At 40.0% G+C, this 18,147-nt stretch overlaps 1 protein-coding gene across 5 annotated transcripts in view; it reads right to left on the minus strand.

Moving 5' to 3' along the window:
• ppp1r13bb (protein phosphatase 1, regulatory subunit 13Bb) overlaps positions 1–18,147 on the minus strand; it is a 52,442-nt gene that overhangs the window by 16,227 nt on the left and 18,068 nt on the right. For 4 of the 5 annotated variants that reach the window (XM_062044529.1, XM_062044527.1, XM_062044528.1 and 1 more), the window contains exons 1-4: positions 15,801–15,980; positions 12,755–12,902; positions 3,015–3,134; positions 2,456–2,526 (exon numbers count right to left, since the gene is read on the minus strand). In XM_062044529.1, the coding sequence (XP_061900513.1) occupies positions 2,456–2,526; positions 3,015–3,134; positions 12,755–12,902; positions 15,801–15,965 (504 nt within the window). In that variant the 5' untranslated portion in view covers positions 15,966–15,980. Of the gene's footprint in view, positions 1–2,455; positions 2,527–3,014; positions 3,135–12,754; positions 12,903–15,800; positions 15,981–18,147 lie in introns of those variants that run through there. The other variant, XM_062044530.1, reaches the window with a different exon arrangement.

Consider the following 18,147-nt stretch of genomic DNA (forward strand, 5'->3'; position numbering starts at 1 on the left):
ACAAGCAATTGCAACAAGAAAAAAAGGAGGTTTTACATATTGTAAAAAAAATGCTTCAAATGCAGTTACTGTCATCATGTAGAGTTGATTAAAAAAAAACACATGGCTGCAACCACACCGGTAATACCCACATTTCTTCACCCGTGCGTTTGTAGACCGCATACCCTGCAACTATAGGATACTCAGCAGTTAACTGAATAATAATAATAATGCCCTCTGAATTGACTTGCTGATTCGAGCATATATAGTATGCTAACTATAATAGCACTTCAATACCTGCAGCTTTGGTATAATCAAAGACAGTTATGGTAATTTTTCCTCAACATGAGTCGTTTTTCTTGTTTATTTTGTTAAAATTGGCTAGTAACCTTTAAATGAATATGTTCGGTTGATTTTTCTCCCTCGCGTTTAAATAGGCCTTTGATATTTAATTGCACAGAATATTAATATAGTTGCTGGGCTGAAATGTATTAAGTAATAAATATTAAGAATTACAATTTATTGTATCGGAAATACATAAACAATAATTTAAAACACTTTTTTCTCTTTTTAAATAAACTAAATTTTGCTAAATAAAAAAAAAAGGGAAACCTTAATATCTAATCCTTTCATAGCATTTGTTCAGTCACTTAAGACAAAATGCCGTCTGAGAAAGGAGTTTGATGAGGTGACTTAACTGAAGCAAAGACAAGGGAAAGACGAGGCAGGCTGAAACAGCCACGCTCAAAAACGCATTGAGGCGACACATGATGACGATTCCCTCATGGGAGAAGCCGACACACCCTCAGACAGCGATGGAGTGAGAATTACCCCACAGACTCCAACAGAAATGATGAGGGGAAGCCATTGCTTTCAGGGAACATCAGCTTCATTGCGGCTAAACAGCATTTATAAAAGGGCTATTGAGTCTAAACAGCACATATAAAAGGGCTATTGAGAGACACTGGCATTTATCCAACAAGTATTACCAGAAAAGATTGTGATTCTATACAATATATAAAATATCATTGTCAAGTTCCCTTAAGCCACTTATGCTCTTTACGAGAGAGGATAGTCCGCTCTGTATGGACCTGAGAGTAAGAGCTATATCCCAAACCAATGATCCTCATAGGGACTGTTACATCATCCTGCAGGCTGACTGATATAATCCTTTAAATCGAATATTCACAAGGAAACCTAAACACAATTTAACCTCGCCACTTAAGAGGTCGAGCAGAATCGGCTTACAGAGTTGTTGTCAGGAAGAGCTTACGGTAATTTCTGAAGAACAATCAAACCAAAAGTTTTTGGTATGGTATTAAATTGTTTGAGTGCTCTTGTGCAACCAGTTCCTATTTTCGAGAATGAAATGGGGGTATAAACACAATCGGTCCACTCTGCACACACAGTGCTGAACTCGCTTCTTCAGCCCGGAGGATGAATTAGTTTCGATTCCTTGACCGCATCACTTTTCTATTGTGAAATCTGGGACAGATGGTTGGAGTGAGGGAGCAAGAGAGGACGCGGCCCTGGAGGCAGCTTTTATCAGACACAAGCATACACACGAACCACAAAGTTGCAGCTAGTTTCACAACAAAGGTTACACCTGACGGGCAACTCCTAACAGGGTTGAGAGTAACACCCAATTAAGGTAGTGTACCGTAAAGGCTCTAATTATTGCCGGGGTGTTTATCTACCTAAACTGAAAGAGGACGGGAAAAAGCAGGGGATAATTGGAGTTGTTTACTTTAATAATGACTTGGAGTGTATGAGAAGCCAGAAAGGAAAACATAGCTCTCATATACCACATGGTCATTAATTAAGGAGTACCGGTACCTTGTACAACACAGCAACAACAGAACCAATGTTGTAATAACGGTCAGGGGCAAACTGCTCAGCCAACATTAACACAGTTGATGAGTTTAATGTTAACAAAAGTACCACAAGTGTAACACGCCGAGTTTCACACTAAAAGCTGAGTAGCACATAGAGAGATACATAAAGCAGCTTGGTGCTGACCACTCATGATGCTTCAAATGCAGCTCCTGCCATCCTGTGGAGTTAATTAAATTAATTACAAAAGGGTGGTAATTAGAGAACCATGTGGTGATTTGCTTTTGCAGACAAATCATCAGGAGACTGCAGTTAACTGAATGGAAGCATTCATAGCATATACAATAATAGTTTTTGTTTTGGGGTTACCCACATATGCGGTCCTCTCCAAGGTTTCTCATAGTCATTCACATTGACGTCCCACTGGGGTGAGTTTTTCCTTGCCCGTATGTGGGCTCTGTACCGAGGATGTCGTTGTGGCTTGTGCAGCCCTTTGAGACACTTGTGATTTAGGGCTATATAAATAAACATTGATTGATTGATTTACCACACCCTTTACAATCTCATTGACATGATTTAACATGTGTTTCTATCCTGTTGATGTTGATTATCAACAAGCTAGTGCAGGTTTCCAAAATCTTACCCCGTTCTCATTGGGCTTCTCTCCAGCGTTGCCACTCCTCCGACTCGTCTGATCCTGAGACTGTTGACTTCCTGCGAGGACACGATGGCCATCAGTGAAAAGCCAGTCAGAAGGAAAGCGGGGTGACGCTCCCACACACATATTTATAGTCAACAAGCACTGTCAGGAAAAGTCACTGATGAAATTGCACATGACAGAAGGACTCGAGAACAAGGACGAGCAAGGCTGACTAAAGCCAGGTACTGTAGCTTTCTACACTGGGATGTATTATTCAAAAACTACACAGGCAAAGACAGAAAGCAATAATTGTAGCTTTGAGCAAATGGTTACTGACAGATGCCTCCCTCACAGATCCAAACACCAACTTAGCTGATGTTTTCACGCTAGTTAATAGTCATGAGTGTGATGACATTCCAGGAGTGTGTATGAATTCAGCTACTTAAGGATAAACATGAACATTTAAAAAAAATCAACTGGAACTTCAAAGTGATCACACCAGTACACACGTGGAATTCCCTGATGACCCTGGAATGCACGCAAAACTGTAAAACACACTCACCCTGATCGCTGCTCTCAGTCGGAGAATCTTCGTGCCGCAGGAAGAATTTGACTTCTTGTTTCCGCGGACCCCATTTCTGGAGATGTTCATACATCATGTGCTCAAAAGGGATAGCTCGCTCTGCAGTAAAAGAATAAATGATAAATGATAAATGGGTTATACTTGTATTGCGCTTTTCTACCTTCAAGGTACTCAAAGCGCTTTGACAGTATTTCCACATTCACCCGTTCACACACACATTCACACACTGATGGCGGGAGCTGCCATGCAAGGCGCTAACGAGCACCCATCAGGAGCAAGGGTGAAGTGTCTTGCCCAAGGACACAACGGACGTGACTAGGGTAGAAGGTGGGGATTGAACCCCAGTAACCAGCAACCCTCCGATTGCTGGCATGGCCACTCTACCAACTTTGCCACGCCGTCCCTAATAAACATGTCTTTTTTTTTTTAAATACATTTTGCTAGTTAAGCTTTGTTTTTGCACTGTAATTTCCATTTAACCCCAATGATATGTTCTGCTCATCATCATGGTTTGGCGCATCTGCTTGCAGGTAATATTTCAGCAAAGAAAAATTTAATTAGAGTTCAGTTTCAACAACTCTTGATAATAAAATCTGTATCAGAACAATTATTTTTCTGATATAATTTTTCAGTCAATCACGTTTTTGTTTTTTTTATATTTAAAAAAACAAATCTGGTGTTCCTGCAACATCTAGATCAGATGTTTCCAAACTTGGCCGGGGGCCGAAAGTCGACTGCATGTAAAGTAATAATGTATATACACACACACACATATATATATAAGTGTGTGTGCTCTTTTATCCTGCACTACAACGAGCTACTGCAACAAAATGTTGTTCTTATCTGTACTGTAAAGTTCAAATTTGAATGGCAATAAAAGGAAGTCTAAGTCTAATAAAACCTATACATATACATGTATATATGTACATATATACATATTATGTTAATATATGATATATACTGTATATATACACATATGAAATCCCATGTGGTGTGGTATGCTTCAAGGATACATTTTTGGTCCTATTCTTTTAAATATTTACATAATTCCACTTGGCTCTGTCATCAGGAGACATGGAATTAACTTCCATGCCTCCTGATGACAAGAGACCAACTGATACTCTTTTTAATTGCATTTTAGATATTAAATCCTGGACGGCAGATAACCGTTTTACAGCTTAACCAGGAGAAGACTGTAGTTTTAGTCATTGGCCCTGAGGCCCTGAGAGAGAAACAAATATTGAAACTACAAGCTTTTTCTTTAACTCCATCACTACAAGTGAAAAATCTAGGCGTCGATTTCGACTCTGACCTTAGTTTAATATCACATATAAAAATGTAACACAGATAGTTTTTTATCATCGTAAGAATATAGCCAGAGTTCGCCCAATTCTCTCTTAGAGCAACATGGAGACGCTAATGCATGCTTTTATTACAAGTCGTATAGATTATTGTAACGCCCTGCTTAGTGGTCTTCCTAAAAAGGTTATTGCGCCTTTACAACTACTCCAAAATTCACTGTAATGGATTTATATAAGGGTCATTTTTAAATTACATACAGTGACTGAATGGGTTTTATAATGTCCACAATGTTCAATGAGCAGGAGGTGTGTTATTTGCGATTGTGTGCTGACTTTATTTGTTGGTTAATTTACACCATAATAGTGAAAAGTTGTTTGGATTGGGTCAAATAGATTGATGATGTGCTCAAGTCTCTTCCAAATGAAACTCATGGTTATTGACCATCAATTCTGTCTTTGCCCACAAGAAGACGGCAAAGCCCAAGTGCCACTCATACAAGTTTGAGAATCCATGCCATATGCAATGTATACTCAAACAGTAGTGTGCTGTATTGACCTGAACCATCCATCCATCCATTTTCTACCGCTTGTCCCTTTCGCGGTCGCGGGGGGTGCTGGAGCCTATCTCAGCTGCATTCGGGCGGTAACCAAAGTATACTAATTAGTACAGTACTGGCTAAACCCTCAAAATAGTACCACAAGAATCTGCGAAAATCAAGCTGTATTGAACACATCAGTCAGAAATAGACACGCTAAACAATGGAGAACGAGGGTCTCCTGTATTCATCAGCTGGTGTAGACAACATTTACCGTATTTTCCGGACTATAGGTGAGTTGCAATCACGTGACCTAGAGGCAAATTTGGGCACTTTTTGGTAGGGATGATGTTTGATAAGAAATTATCGAGTTCGAGCCTATTATCGAATCCTCTTATCGAACCGATTCCTTATCGATTCTCTTATCGAGTCCAGATAGGTTGTTGTATATGGAAAAAAACACACAATATTTGGTTTAACAAAAGCTCACTTTTATTATGTAAGAAAACAATTTAATCTAATAAATAAATAAATATTGACTGTTACCCCTCTAAAAAAAAATAAATAAATAAATAAATATTGACTGTTGTTAGCCAAAGTATATTAAGTGGGATTTTTCAAAAAAACAAATATATACAGTAACACAAAAACAACCTGTCTCTGTGATCACTATAGGTGTATAAATAATAATATAGTGTTAAATAAAATCAGTCCCTTGGGCACAAAACTGAAAATAATACAGCTCTCCAAAAAGTGCACTTCTGCTGCTATTTGACATAACTGTTTGTTATGATGCTTTGACATTTTTGCATTTTATTTCTTTAGTGAAAGAAAATTCTATGAAGAGAAAGGTTCTCTGCAAATGTGGTTACAATGCTAAAAAATGAAAAGTTAAAGCTAAAAAAAGAAATACACTTTATTGAGTTAACATTATTTCTTCATAGGGGGAAAGATGTTATGAGCTAGGGAATATAACAACTACACTACCCAGCATGCAACGGGAGTGACGAGCATGCGCGGTAGCCCCGAAAAGTGTTGCATATCGTCACCCGGCAGCTAAGAATGAGGTTATGAGCACACTGTGAAAGTAAACGTCAAGAACTCAGCCAACACGCTTCGTCTGCATTATTTATAATTAGACAGACAACACAAATACAGTGTGATTTTGTTTTGTTTACAAGTAAAGAAAAACAAAAGTTAAAAAAGGGAGATGTCATATATGTATGTGCTGCGGTTGTTTTAAGAACGTTGCGACAGCTGCCGTAGAGGAGGTGCGTTGCTAGCCTGGTTGCTATGTTTCAGGTTGTGAGTGTTCATGTGTTTTTACCCTGCTCAAATTTCTCAGTAAAGTTATTCATTGGATTATACCTTTTTGTTTTGAACTTTATTACACCTTGGAGCGCTTTTTCCCGTCCATTTTTTTCCTGCTTTCCCTATCTGCGCCTAATGACTGAGCTACGTGACGCCATTTCTTGTGATGTCACACGGAGCATTTCTGGTCGGGACGGGATTCGTTCCGAGGGATTTGAATAAAGAACCAACTCTTTTTCTTTACTATAGTGGTCTCGATAACGGGTACCGGTTCTCAAAAAGGGATTGGAGTCCGAGGACTCGGTTCATTTCTTATCAAACAACCGGGAAAACCGGTTTCGAGTATCATCCCTACTTTTTGGTTTCAGGCGATGGTCTAAGCCAGTGGTTCTCAACCTTTTTTTAGTGATGTACCCCCTGTGAACATTTTTTTAATTCAAGTACCCCCTAATCAGAGCAAAGCATTTTTGGTTGAAAAAAAGAGATAAAGAAGTAAAATACAGCACTATGTCATCGGTTTCTAATTTATTAAATTGTATAACAGTGCAAAATATTGCTCTTTTGTAGTGGTCTTTCTTGAACTATTTGGAAAAAAAGATATAAAAATAACTAATAACTTGTTGGAAAATAAGCAAGTGATTCAATTATAAATAAAGATTTCTACACATAGAAGTAATCATCAACTTAAAGTGCCCTCTTTGGGGATTGTAATAGAGAGCCATCTGGATTCATGAACTTAATTCTAAACATTTCTTCACAAAAAAAAAAATCTTTAACATCAATATTTATGGAACATGTCCACAAAAAATCTAGCTGTCAACATTGAATATTGCATTGTTGCATTTCTTTTCACAGTTCTTTTTGACAGACATTTTAGTGAGGGTCAAACCATCATGGCATGAGGGAAACTCTGGGTTTATGGTAATGAATGGAATAGCCTACTTGATTTGATGTTCAGTTTATGAACTTACATTCATATTTTGTTGAAGTATTATTCAATAAATATATTTATAAATGATTTTTGAATTGTTGCTATTTTTAGAATATTTAAAAAAAATCTCACGTACCCCTTGGCATACCTTCAAGTACCCCCAGGCGTACGCGTACCCCCATTTGAGAACCACTGGTCTAAGCCCCATTAGGCTACTGTTTATTTACCTGATTTAGGCTTATTTTGAAAGGTTTAGAGGCAAATATTAAAGTGATAATGAAAAATATTTAAAATGGGATAATGTGGATTTTTACACGATTTTTAAAGATTTAAACCATTTTTCATCACCAAGAGGTTCTGCTACCTCACTTCACTTGACACTTACGATATTTAGAGAAGAAAAGATTGGAGGCACATCATGTCTTTGCATCTGAGGGGTGCACAACTTAAACATTATTCGGTGAAAGACAAAGTTGGACTTATTCGTGCCCCGGTAAGTAACATATTTGATTGACATAACGTGTGCCATGCTGCTGTGATCGTGACGCTAATGAGAAAATGGATGCTGCTGCTACAAATATTAGACTCATCTACAATTCATGTCTGTATGTTTTGTCTCATTATTTAGCTGCAAATGTCCGTTGTTCAGCAATGTGTGCCAGCGATATCAAGATTCAGTATATGCTGTTGAGCAGGGGTCCCCAAACTACGGCCCTTCACTCTACCCGGCAGTGGGTCTCCACAGCTCCGGACTCCAGGGTAAATGACGAGTCCGGCGATTAGTTGCAAATCGTGGCTTTATTGAGGTCTTGCACACAGCCAATCCAACAAAACGCTAGCCACTCCCTGCACTCATGCTACCGCTCCCTCACCTCTGTCGCCCACACCCTCACCTCACATGCTGTCACATATTAAAGGGCCACACACACACACACACATACGCTACACTCATAACACATGCTGACCCATTTGAAGCGTCAACACCGCATTGAAGCAGCCTCTCCTCAACAAGTCAGGCACGGCTAAAGCAATAACAAATGTTTTTATAGCAGCAGATTTAAGTCCATATTGCATTAAAAACTAGATTTTGACCAACTTCTATGGTGGAAGAACAATGAGCTCATATATCCTCTTACTGCCAAGTTAGCCAGGCTGGGGCGGGAAAAGAAAAGTTAATCTAAAGCTGAGTTGACTTGAAACTGTTTAATGTTAAACTTTTTATATGTAGAAGAAAAGTTTTGTCACTTTATTTAATCTGAGCAACAATTTGGGGCAGTTTAATGTGGATTAACGTGGACCCCGACTTAAACAAGTTGAAAAACTTTTTGGGGTGTTACCATTTAGTGGTCAATTGTACGGAATATGTACTGTGCAATCTACTAATAAAAGTCTCAATCAATCAATCAAAAAAAGCACTTTATATGTAGAAAGGTTTTGTTAAGAAACCATTCTGAGCCTTATCTTATTTAGTTTTTATTTTATATATGTTGACCACATTAACCCTGGCAATGGACCCTGTGTGTATACACTACCGTTCAAAAGTTTGGGGTCACATTGAAATGTCCTTATTTTTTAAGGAAAAGCACTGTACTTTTCAATGAAGATAACTTTAAACTAGTCTTAACTTTAAATAAATACACTCTATACATTGCTAATGTGGTAAATGACTATTCTATCTGCAAATGTCTGGTTTTTGGTGCAATATCTACATAGGTGTATAGAGGCCCATTTCCAGCAACTATCACTCCAGTGTTCTAATGGTACAATGTGTTTGCTCATTGGCTCAGAAGGCTAATTAATGATTAGAAAACCCTTGTGCAATCATGTTCACACATCTGAAAACAGTTTAGCTTGTTACAGAAGCTACAAAACTGACCTTCCTTTGAGCAGATTGAGTTTCTGGAGCATCACATTTGTGGGGTCAATTAAACGCTCAAAATGTCCAGAAAAAGAGAACTTTCATCTGAAACTCGACAGTCTATTCTTGTTCTTAGGAATGATGGCTATTTCACAAAATGGTTTGGGTGACCCCAAACTTTTGAACGGTAGTGTATGTATTAGAGATGCGCGGTTTGCGGACACAACCGCGGAGTCCGCGGATAATCCGCGGGTCGGACGGATGCGTGACGAAAAAAATAGATTTTAAATAGATTCGGGCGGGTGGCGGTTGAACCTATTCGGAAATATATATACATAGTTAAATGTTGTTACCCACATACGAAAAACGAGCAGCACTCTTTGAAACAGGCAATTATTCATCAGGCACTGCTGCAGCTGTCACGCCAATTTTCTTCCCCCCTACAAAAACCTTTCCCCCCATTTACTTCCGGGGCTGCGTCCAATAAAGTCACAAAGTTACCGGGGGTCCTTAACCGGCACGCGACTGTCCTGTTTCGCGCCTGTACAAAAAAACAACAATAATTGATTTCTTCAGATTCCAGCAGCTGTCAAAGACGAAGTATCCTTCCAGCGACGGGCAGTCAAAGCCGAAGTGCTATCGATCGCTGTCAATGTTTTAAGAGGAAACATGACCACGGAAGTAAATGGGGTGGGGTGGGGGGGTGGGGGGGGGGGGGGGGGGGGGGTGGGGGGGTGGGGGGGGGGGTTGTAGGGGGAAGAAATTTGGCGTGACACAGCACACCACAACAGCAGAAGAAGAAAAAAATAAAAAGATGGCAACGCCGGCAGCAAACGCGGTACGCGACAAACTAAAAAAGGGAACACTAAAGACCAGGGAAAAAAAATAACAATAGTCAACACTTTCTTAATGGAAATGACAATAATGTTATAATAATGATAAATAATATTATATCGCATTAATATCTCTTAGCCTCTAATGCGTGGCCAAGAGATATTAATGCGTGGCATGCATTGAATGTCTCTGCTGCATTGGATCAGTCTCCTTTCTGCCTTGCATCGTCTATATTAGATATATAACAACGGGTGGGTGGCGGGTGGCGAGGGGTTGTGGTTTTGATAAAATGTTAGTTCGGGCGGATGGCGGGTGGATGACGACTTTTGTGATGCGGTTGCGGATGAAATAATTGCCTATCCGCGCATCTCTAATATGTATGTTATGTCATTGCTTATAAATTTGGTAAATAAATAACCAAAAAATTTATATTTTGTTGTTTTCTTACTGTACCGAAAATGAACCGAACCGTGACCTCTAAACCGAGGTACGTACCGAACCAAAATTTTTGTGTACCGTTACACCCCTATGTATTGGACGAACAATCACAGTATTTACCGTATTACTTGGACCTAACATGACGTTATTTTATTTGCACAACCAGGTCTTTGTAGTTATATTCAGGTATAGCAACCACAAAAGAACAAAAAATTAATGCGATCTATTGTCATTTCTTTACGTTTAGTTCTGCTATCAAACACTATATAACTCAATTGCATCACAGAAACTTTCTCAAACAAATCAAATGTTCAAACAAACATTTTATAAAGTGATCGCTGCAAACACAAGCGGTAAGATTGTATTCCACAAGATGATGAAAGTAATATTTTTAAGAGCCATTTTCTTCGACGCACTTTTTTACATGACTTTATTACCTTTATGAGCCACTTCCTGCGGGACTCTCTGGAAGCTCTTTCCTATCTCTCTATTTGAACGACTGTAAAATCCAAGAACAGAACCGCAATACGACATTTTCTGCTCAAATTCTAGACTCACTCTCAATTGTTTCAGTGCTATGGTCTAGCTGCTTGACCATCGTATGAATTAAGCCGTGAAGAAGAAAAATGGATGTGACGTCATATGCAATCCTTCTATAGAGCGCACGGGTATATAAGCCGTAGCCACTAAGTTTTTGGAAAAAAAAATATTTTTCCATATATTAGCTGCCAAATGTATACCTTGTGAAATTAGTTACTTAAACAGAAATATTTTGTCGATGTTTACTTACCATGGTTGAATGGCCTAGATTACAATGAGCAGGTTGTGTTATGTGTGACCGTGTTGGTTGAATTTTTGTGCTGCAAATTTTTTTTTCCTGCACCATGACTAGGGAAGGTTGTTTGGATTGGGTCATTAAAGTAAATACTGTGCACATATTTATGGGGATGTACAATTAATGGTCACTGACATTAATTTTTTTCGATGGCCATCAGATGGCGACAAAATGTGAGTTATCAAAACGTTGGCTATTTTGTATATGATATGAAAATACTGCGCCTGGCCAAGTTGCTTATTGGACTGGTGCCGTCTCACAGGCCAAATTGAAGAGGCCGGCAGGCCGTAGTTTGGACACCCCTGCTGTAGACGTTCACTCTGCAGCACCTGCAGTGAACTAACTCGTCCAAAAGATGGCGCCATAGCACGAACAATAACACACCTATTCAGTGTCTTTGCTCATGATATTTTTAACTATTTGCATTACGGCCGTCAGCAAAGAAAAATACATAAATTAGCTGCACCGTTTTATAAGCCGCAAGGTTCAAAGCTTAGGAAAAAAGTAGCGGCTTATAGTCAGGAATTTACGGTATCCAAGAGAAGACTGAGGGAGACTGTGAATTAGTACAGACACAACAACAGGGTAAGCTAATGCTAGCTTCTTTGTTTATCGTGGTCTTATTTGTTTTTGGTCTTCAAATATGATACCAGCTCAACTTGCTTGGATACCTGACTAGGTACCAGAAACAATACCTACTAGTACCTGCTTTAGCCAATAGAAAGAGTAGAGCAGAGTTATTAAGCAACCAACAACAGTGGAAACACCCACAACAGACTCCTCCCACCCCCACCAAGGACTGTTTTCACTGCTGGACTCTAGAAAGAGGTTCCGCAGCCTCCGAAGCAGAACCACCAGGTTCTGTAACAGCTTCTTCCCTCAGGCCGTAAGACTCTTGAACGCATCATAATTAAATTATCCCCTCAACTCCCCCCAAAATGGATTAACTCGCTGGAATAAAAAAGACAATATAACATACATCCATAAACGTGGACGCATGTGAAAAAGTGCAATATACTTATCTGTACAATAACCTATTTATTTATTTATATATGCAACTTATTGCTTTTTTATCCTGCACTACCATGAGCTTATGTAACGAAATTTCGTTCTTATCTGTACTGTAAAGTTCAAATTTGAATGACAATAAAAAGGAAGTGTAAGTCTAAGTGTAAGTCTAAGTCTAACAGAACCAACTGCAGAATTTGAAGTAATACAATGTGTATGGTTGTATTGTGTGTGCAGGACACTGACTGGGGCACATGGAAAACAAAGAGGTGTTTGGGAGGTTTTAGGAGCAGACATCTGCCTTTGTCAAGCACTGACCCAACCCTGACTAAAGCCCTGGGCTGGGAGGTTGCTTTCAACAGAGAAGTGGCCCCACTAGGCAAAAGAAATGCTGATAACACACAGTGTCACTGCGTGGGGACGGAAGCAAATTGTTTATGTGGAATGTGTTGTGACAGTAATAGTCTGGTCCTAACATTAAAGTCTGTCATTTCAGAGGAGTATTTCTGTTGGGACATATTTTATTCCTAGATATTCATGATAGATTTTTAGCCAGAAAAGCTCAATTCTGCATGAGTCTTGCAAGTGAAGATTCACCCACGGGGAGCTGATTCTTGTTGGCATTTTAATGTAAATAATAAATAAGATTAATCTTTTTCAGTCTTACCGTTGCCTCTCCAGACCTCAGCCAGGTGGCAGCCACTCTCGCCAGGCTCCTTGCAGAACTCAACGACGTCACGGCACGTCGTCTCGGGGGTGATGGGCACCTCCGTCAAGGCCTGCTCCCCATCGCTGAGGTACACCGTCAATATCATCTGACAAGAAGGGACATTAAAGTATACGTTGAGGGAAGGACTTGTTCACTGCATTATCCATACCTCAGCTGGATCCCTTCCAGCCACACTTCACTCAACTGACACTTTGCATGTTCGCTAAATCGCTACTCATGTCTGTGCGTGCCACAAGCCTGTTCGCTATAATTTGGGCTTGCCACAGCCTTCAACGTTCACAGGTTGTAATAGACGTAAAGCATTGCAACACATGTCCCTGCATGCTTCTCTACTCGCATACCAATGCTCTTTTGGTACAACATTCAAGACAAGTCTTTTATCTTGAGCTGTTTAAACGCACTTTGGACGTGCACATATCAGGCAACGCAGTAGAACGTGACAAGGCAAAGTACAAGGCAACTAGAAAGTAAACAAAATATGCAATTATCTAGTTGTATGAGTGTGCACACTTTTCACCTACTGCTTTGTTTTTGGGTAGGAGTGACATTGGACCACTGTAGCTTCCAAAAGTGTCAGATAACAAAGACGTTTATCACTTGCCTCCCCACTTTTCAGATTATCCTGCAGATTATTGAACGGGATTTAGGTCTGGACTCTGGCTGGCCTATTCCGAAATATTACCTTTCAGCTTTTTCTGCCATACCTTTGCACCAGAGCGTAATTGATCTTATCTTCACACCATGATGTACAAACCCCGTTTCCATTTGAGTTCGGAAATTGTGTTAGATGTAAATATAAATGGAATACAATGATTTGCAAATCCTTTTCAACCCATATTCAATTGAATGCACTACAAAGACAAGATATTTGATGTTCAAACTCATAAACTTTTTTTTTTTTGCAAATAATAATTAACTTAGAATTTCATGGCTGCAACACGTGCCAAAGTAGTTGGGAAAGGGCATGTTCACCACTGTGTTACATGGCCTTTCCTTTTAACAACACATGAGTAAACGTTTGGGAACTGAGGAGACACATTTTTTAAGCTTCTCAGGTGGAATTCTTTCCCATTGTTGCTTAATGTACAGCTTAAGTTGTTCAACAGTCCGGGGGTCTCCGTTGTGGTATTTTACGCTTCATAATGCGCCACACATTTTCAATGGGAGACATGTCTGGACTACAGGCAGGCCAGTCTAGTACCCGCACTCTTTTACTATGAAGCCACGTTGATGTAGCACGTGGCTTGGCATTGTCTTGCTGAAATAAGCAGGGGCGTCCATGGTAACGTTGCTTGGATGGCAACATATGTTACTCCAAAACCTGTATGTACCTTTCAGCATTAATGGCGCCTTCACAAATGAGTAAGTTACCCATGTCTTGGGCACTAATACACCCCCATACCACCACAGATGCTGGCTTTTCAACTTTGCGCCTATAACAATCCGGATGGTCCTTTTCCTCTTTGGTCCGGAGGACACGACGTCCACAGTTTCCAAAAACAATTTCAAATGTGGACTCGTCAGACCACAGAACAATTTTCCACTTTGTATCAGTCCATCTTAGATGAGCTCAGGCCCAGCGAAGCCGACTGCGTTTCTGGGTGTTGTTGATAAACGGTTTTCGCCTTGCTTAGGAGAGTTTTAACTTGCACTTACAGATGTAGCGACCGACTGTAGTTACTGACAGTGGGTGTCTGAAGTGTTCCTGAGCCAATGTGGTGATATCCTTTACACACTGATGTCGCTTGTTGATGCAGTACAGCCTGAGGGATCGAAGGTCACGGTCTTAGCTGCTTACGTGCAGTGATTTCTCCAGATTCTCTGAACCCTTTGATGATATTACAGACCGTAGATGGTGAAATCCCTAAATTCCTTGCAATAGCTGGTTGAGAAAGGTTTTTCTTAAACTGTTCAACAATTTGCTCACGCATTTGTTGACAAAGTGGTGACCCTCGTCCCATCCTTGTTTGTGAATGACTGATCATTTCATGGTATCTACTTTTATACCCAATCATGGCACCAACCTGTTCCCAATTTGCCTGTTCACCTGTGTTATGTTCCAAATAAGTGTTTGATGAGCATTCTTCAACTTTATCAGTATTTATTGCCACCTTTCCCAACTTCTTTGTCACATGTTGCTGGCATCAAATTCTAAAGTTAATGATTATTTGCACAAAAAAAAATGTTTATCAGTTTGAACATCAAATATGTTGTCTTTGTAGCATATTCAACTGAATATGGGTTGAAAATGATTTGCAAATCATTGTATTCCGTTTATATTTACATCTAACACAATTTCCCAACTCATATGGAAACGGGGTTTGTATTTACAGGGCTCCTTCGTATGCCACAGTCAGAGAAGAAGAAATATCTAAGCGACCTACAGATTTCTGCCCAAGGAATTCTTCAAAGCCAAAGTGAGTCATTGTTGACATTCTCCGCAGCCAGCAGGCTGTGGATCCTAAACGCTTGGATCCATAACTCAATAGCAATACAAGGATCGTGAGCTGGAGACTTTGGAGATTTATTGATATGCAATACTCCTAAAACTCCCTGAGAGTAAACACATACTGTACTGAAACACATAATTAGAAACCGTAAATAATGTTATTAAAATAGATAAAAGTGTTGCCGATGGCTACTGCTATCTAGTACTGGTGCATGTAAATTGCTGCATAAAAAACTGTTAAGAATAATGAATGCAATTTGAATTAAATTCAGAATTCAGTAATATATACATAAGTTTGCAAATAAAATATTATAAGCAAATTAGGAAAAATAGAATAAAAGAACTTGAGTAAAATTACAGCACTGGGCAATTCCAAATTAGGAGGGCATGAAGACGATATAACATAGTGCATGCCAGGACGGTGACTATTGCTTCAGCAACAATCTACAAGCACTAAATAAACTAAATACAACTATAGACTGGCATGCAAGAGTAAGAGCAAAAGGACACTAGTGGTCCATCTGCGATACAGACCACCCTCACTAAGTTGCGTCTGCCCACGTTCTTGGCTCGTCTGAGCGCCCTTCTCTTCCTCCTGATCTCCCTCTTTGCCGGCGGGTGGTGCTCCTTGGCCCATACGGGGCTGTCCTTGGACAGGCTGACCAGGCTTCGCAGCACGATTGTCAGAAACCTCTTCATCCTGGACGCCTATAGCGTGAACTGTAAAGCCATGCCGAGCTCAAACTGGGAGCGGGACGCTTTTGTTTGGGGAGGGGGGGGGGGGGAGTGGCGCAGAGGAGACTTGGGAGGAAAATAACGCTGGCTTTTTAGGCGGGGAGGGGGGTAGAGTGCTAGGAAGAGAGAAAGTCTCAGGGTGGTTGGCTGTCTGTGCCAGGGACTTCCCGTCGTTTGGACTGACAAGTGGGCAGGGTCAATTGTGGGTAGAAACATGTGTCTTTGTATCTGTCGCCCTATTTGTGTTGCCATGGCCCTCTCATGTAAAGCTGTAGAATGTGTCAAAATGGAGAAAGATGCTTAGCAGGCCTGATCCTTCTTGATCCTTGCCAACAAGTCCACTAGTAATGCACACAAAAGGCTGTTTGCCAAGAACAGACAGAAGAAAATGCCAGATTGTGATGCTGAATGAGGACTTAACGGTTTATGTTAGCCGCGAATGCTAGCTTCTGCGTTGTGATGACACCGTGTAAAAGGATAATGGTCAAATTTAGCTCCTGAGACCCATGTATCGCGTTGTGTTGAAAGTGATAGTTGCCATCTGACACAAATGTTATGCAGTACATCACAATAGAAAATGACGATGTCGGACAGCGCGGAGCTGTGTTGCTGCGCAAAGGCAAACGCTGTATAAACCCGAATATAAGACTGGTCTTAAAAATAGGCTGGTCGTCTTACAGTATATTCATCCTCTAGAGAGTTATACATAGCTTTTCTTCCTGTCACTCACTGACACACACACCAGTGACCTGGAGAGATTGTATCAAAAAAACATTGTTCCAAAAGCAAGTCTTGAAAAAGGAAGGCCCGTCTTATATGCGGGTCAATACAGCAAATGATTCATCTTTTGTTACTACTCTAATATGACAATTTTGCGGGATGTCTGTATGATAGTTTTATAAAAGTAGTATTATAGTTATAGTTATTCAAGGATTGTGTGCTTTATTGTTATATATTATGTAACAATTGATGTTCATATTATGTTTTAGGAGTACTGTAGTTTAAACTTAACTTATCTGTACACTGAATACCCATTAAGAATGCTCAAAAGTTACTTACAGGGTTTTGCGACTGACTTTAGATTACCGGTATATCAATTCCCATGATTTGATATGAGGGAAGTGACGCTGACTTTCTAATGAGCGATTACATTTTCTTTATAACTAGCAGAAAGACTTGAAGATGTAAAATATCATATGAAAGCAGGTGTGCCTTAGATTGAGAGATGACTGATGTGCATAAAGACTGGCTGAGAGGAAGTCTAATGAATATTGCAAAGAATAAAATGAACATAAATGAACATTAAAAATGTCAAATTTGATGACACAGACGAGAATACTTGCGCACATCTCACGTCCAAGACAAGACGCTGCATTTTTTTTCCTGCCATGGCTGTAAATCACTTTGCACCCGGCTTCCGCCATTGAGATTAACGCCACTTGACAATCTACTCAGCTCCCAAGTTGCCCTTCACAACAGCGCGCTGCTCAGCTCAGGAACTACGTGGATGTTGTGCCCACGTCTCATTGGCTGCTGGGATCACGCAAAAGAAGCCAGTGCAGTGTGATGCAGGCCTCGCTCTATCTGCTCCACTGACTCTTTGACTCTGATAGCTGGGCGCTGCCACAGGGTGCAAACGTACACACTCAAAATAGTCCATCATGAGACTGCATTCACAGCTAATGTAAAGTTCCTAGTCTCCATGCATACATACATATTATTACAATACATTTTTAAAATATGTAATGTTTTCAACTCCCAAACTTCAGCAGAATAATGCTACATTAACAAAGGGTAGCAAGCCTTCAGCTGTGTCTGGCTTTTTGTTGTTGACGTCTCCATCGAATTCTACCATTGCCAAGTGTAGCTCTGTCCTGGCTGCTTAGTACAATACGGTTAAGTGGAAAGTAAAATTAAGCAAAACAGCAAGTAAGTCTGGTGTGAAAAGACTTAAGTCCTAAACACTTAAAGAGAAACTGCACTTTTTTGGGAATTTTGCCAATCGTTCACAATCATTATGGGAGACAAGAGCACACGTCTTTTTTTTAAAATTAGGATTATAAAGATGATAAAAAAACGCTTGGAAGATGCAGCTAATTGGAGTCACAGTTGTAGCCTTAAAAGTCCTCTAAGACAACTTCAAACT

Source organism: Entelurus aequoreus, linkage group LG04 (assembly GCF_033978785.1).
Source record: "Entelurus aequoreus isolate RoL-2023_Sb linkage group LG04, RoL_Eaeq_v1.1, whole genome shotgun sequence".
NCBI classification, from domain to species: Eukaryota; Metazoa; Chordata; class Actinopteri; order Syngnathiformes; family Syngnathidae; genus Entelurus; species Entelurus aequoreus.